This window comes from Primulina tabacum, chromosome 17 (genome assembly GCF_025594145.1).
Source record: "Primulina tabacum isolate GXHZ01 chromosome 17, ASM2559414v2, whole genome shotgun sequence".
In the NCBI taxonomy this organism is placed as follows: Eukaryota; Viridiplantae; Streptophyta; class Magnoliopsida; order Lamiales; family Gesneriaceae; genus Primulina; species Primulina tabacum.
In genome coordinates, this window is record NC_134566.1 from 15,402,542 (window position 1) to 15,406,450 (window position 3,909).

Sequence of the window (3,909 nt, forward strand, 5' to 3'; positions counted from 1 at the left end):
TATCATTTTGGGGAGGCCGGCTATGAATGAATTAAGGGCTGTGGCATCCACTTACCATAAAAAAATAAAGTTTCCTGTGGGAGCCCGGGTAGGAGAAGTTAGGGGAGATCAATCTTCTTCCCGAAAATGCTATGTGGAGGCAGTCCGGGCTGATCAGATCAAAACCAAGAGAGAAGGGAAGAAGGCAAGGATAAATGAAGTTGGAGGAAGAGTGGTGGAGAAAGGGGAAGTACATTTTGTAGCAGAGGAGGAGCAGGAGATGATAGAAGTCGGACCAGGCCAGCAAATCCGGGTGGCTCGGGACCTCAATGCATTCACCCGGGTTAGTTTGATTAACTGTTTGAAAGCTAATATTAATGTATTTGCCTGGTCTCAGCAGGAGTTGACAGAGATTTCTCCCTTGATATCGGAGCACCAACTGAACATTCTCCCGGGATCTCACCCGGTGAAGCAGAAAAAGAGACACTTTGGTCCTGAAAAGAACAAAGTTATTGATGAGCAAGTGAAGGAGCTACTGAAGGCCGGCCACATTCGAGAAATTCAATTCCCCACATGGCTTTTGAATGTGGTGCTGGTACCTAAATCCACCGGGAAGTGGCGAATGTGTGTAGATTTTCCCGACCTCAACAAGGCTTGCCCTAAAGACCATTACCCCTTGCCTAGGATTGACCAGCTGGTGGACTCCACCTCGGGTTTTGAACAATTGAGTTTCATGGACGCATACCAGGGATATCATCAAATTCCCCTGGCCAAGAGTGATCAAGATAAAGCAGCTTCATCACCTCGGGAGGTACATTTTGTTATATTGTAATGCCTTTCAGGTTGAAGAATGCAGGGGCTACTTATCAGCGTCTAATGAACAAAGTCTTTGAGAAGCAGCTGGGACGAAATGTGGAAGTCTATGTGGATGATATTCTGGACAAGTCCAATGAGGTTGCGGATTTCATCATTGATCAGGAAGAAACCTTTGCCACTCTAATGCATTAGGGATCAAGCTTAACTCTGCCAAATGCAATTTTGGTGTCAAGAGTGGCAAATTCTTGGGATTCATAGTGACAAATCGAGGGATCGAGGTTAATCAAGAAAAAGTCAAGTCCGTGTTGTGTATGCCATCCCCCCGATCTGTCAAAGAAGTACAGAAGCTGACCGGGAGGATTGCTTCCATGTCTCGATTTATATCCCGGTCAGCACACAGGAGTTATCCTTTCTTAAAGGTTCTAAGGAAGGCCCAACAATTCGGGTGGGATGAAAAATGTGAGCAGGCCTTCCAGGAGTTGAAGATTCACCTTGCAGAGCTCCCTGTGTTGGTAAAGCCGGAGCCCGGGGAAAAACTATTTGTTTATCTATCTACTACGGAATATGGTGTTAACTCAGTTCTAATAAAAGAAGAAGGCTCTGATCAAAAGCCTGTCTACTATGTCAGTCATGCTCTAAGAGGCCCCGAGCTCCGTTACAGTGAAATAGAGAAGGTTGCTTTGGCCTTGATCATGACCGCCCGGAAGCTACGACCTTACTTCCTGTCACATCAAATCATCGTTCTTACCAATAGTCCTCTTGGCAGGATCATGACTCATTCAGAGGTATCCGGACGGATGATCAAGTGGACAGTAGAGCTGAGAGAATATGACATTGAGTACAAGACTCGGGTTGCCATCAAAGCACAAGCCTTATCAGATTTCTTATCAGAAATGGTTCAACCCGAGGAAGAAGAAGTATGGAGAGTATTTGTGGATGGGGCGTCTAGCCTTGCTGGATGTGGAGTAGGAGTTGTGATAATATCTCCCACGGGAGAGAAGATAAAATTGGCACTGAGGATTGACTCCCGGGTAACCAACAATGAAGCCGAGCACGAAGCCGTCCTGGCTGGTATCCAAGCTGCCCGGGAAGTCGGAGCTTCCAGGGTTATTCTATATTCTGATTTGCAACTCATTACTCAGCAGATAAAGGGCGTGTATGAAGCTAAGGATGATAGAATGCTAAAATACTTACAGCTCATCAAAGCCCGAGCAGAAGTCTTCGCGGATTGGGGTATTGAGCAAATACCCCGGGAGGAGAATGGCGAGGCAAATACCCTGGCAAAAATGACTGCTTCCTTATCAGAAGTTAGCACCCGGGAAGTCTTGCATGTTTCCCGATTGATCCTTTCCACTGAGGAAGAAATATTACCAGTACCCGGTGACTCCTGGATGACACATCTGATCAAGTTCATGGTAAATAATGAACTGCCCGAGGACAGAACCCAAGCTCAGAAGACTAAGAGACAAGCTCCCAGGTTTGTTCTCTTAAATAATATGTTGTACAGGAGATCATTCCAGGGACCTCTTTTGAAATGCCTATCGGAGAAAGAGGTGGATTATGTCCTCCGAGAAATTCATGAAGGATATTGTGCCGAGCACTTCGGAGGAATGTCTTTGGCTCGAAAAACAATGCTTGCTGGTTTCTGGTGGCCAACCTTAAGTCAAGATTCTGTTCGGATGGTCCAAGCTTGTGAGGGCTGTCAACATCACTCGAATTTTAAGCACAGTCCGGCCACTCTCATGAAGCCTATCTGGGCATCTTGCCCCTTTCATCAATGGGGCATGGATATTGTGGGTCCGTTCCTAATTGCCTGGGCTCAGAAAAAATTCTTGTTAGTAGCTGTTGATTACTTTTCCAAGTGGGTAGAAGCGGAGCCCTTGGCAAAAATCACTGAGCAGGAGGTATTGAAATTTATGTGGAAGAATATCGTGTGCTGGTTTGGAGTGCCCAGAAGACTGATCTCGGACAATTTCAGGGCAAAAGAATTACGTCATGGTGCAGGGAAATGAAGATCACTCAATATTTTACCTCTGTTGCATATCCTCAAGCTAATGGCCAGACAGAGGTTGTCAATAGAATTATTGTACAAGCACTAAAGACAAGGCTACAAGGCAAAGGAAAGGATTGGGTGAAAGAATTACCCAGTGTTCTCTGGGCTTACTGAACTACTCCCTGGGCACCTACCCAAGAAACTCCTTTCAACTTGGTATATGGTTCTGAAGCAGTTCTCCCAGTTGAGATCGGGCAAACTTCTCCTCGGGTAGAATCTTACCCGGAAGACACTGACCAAAGTCGGGCCATGGAATTGGACTTGGTAGAAGAAAGGAGAGATCGGGCATTCATTCGCATGGAAGCATACATGAGCCGGGTTATGAAATCATATAACAAAAGGGTTCGAATCCGAGACTTCCAAGTAGGGGATCTAGTCATGAAGAAAGTCAACCCTGCTGGGGATGTTGGGAAGCTGGAAGCTCGGTGGGAAGGAACTTATAAAATCACCCGAAAAGTCAGCTCGGGATCCTTTTATTTAGAAGATGCTCAAGGACATCTCCTCAAAAGGCCTTAGAATGTATTTAATTTAAAGAAGTACTATGCATGACAGATGTAATTATTTGATGGAAGAAATAAATGAAAGATATATTTTCTCAAAGAATGTTATGAATGTTTCTGTTATCTTATGACGGGAGGTACTAGGCCCCGGTTGTTGAAGAAAAGCCCAGGACACTACACCCTGGCTCGGGGCACCACACCTCGACCATTCCCAAGTCCCGGGACATGCTCCTCGGCCCAAGGCTCTGTACCTTGGTTCTTAAAAGCCCAGGGCACTACACCCTGGCTCGGGGCACCACACCTCGACCATTCCCAAGTCCCAGGACATGCTCCGTGACCCAAGGCTCCGTACCTTGGTTCTTAAAAGCCCAGGGCACTACACCCTGGCTCAAACCACCACATCTCGACCATTCCCAAGTCCCGGGACATGTTCCCCGGCCCAAGGCTCCGTACCTTGGTTTTTATCAGCCCAGAGCACTACACCCTGGCTCGGGGCACCACACCACGACCATTCCCAAGTCCCGGGATATGCTCCCCGGCCCAAGGCTCCGTACCTTGGTT

At 46.9% G+C, this 3,909-nt stretch overlaps 1 protein-coding gene across 1 annotated transcript; it reads left to right on the top strand.

Moving 5' to 3' along the window:
- The first annotated feature begins 1,106 nt into the window (after positions 1-1,106).
- LOC142530536 (uncharacterized) lies at positions 1,107-2,807 on the top strand. Its single transcript, XM_075636370.1, has one exon. It carries the CDS (start codon positions 1,107-1,109, stop codon positions 2,805-2,807), a length of 1,701 nt encoding a protein of 566 aa, XP_075492485.1.
- Positions 2,808-3,909: the final 1,102 nt, after the last annotated feature.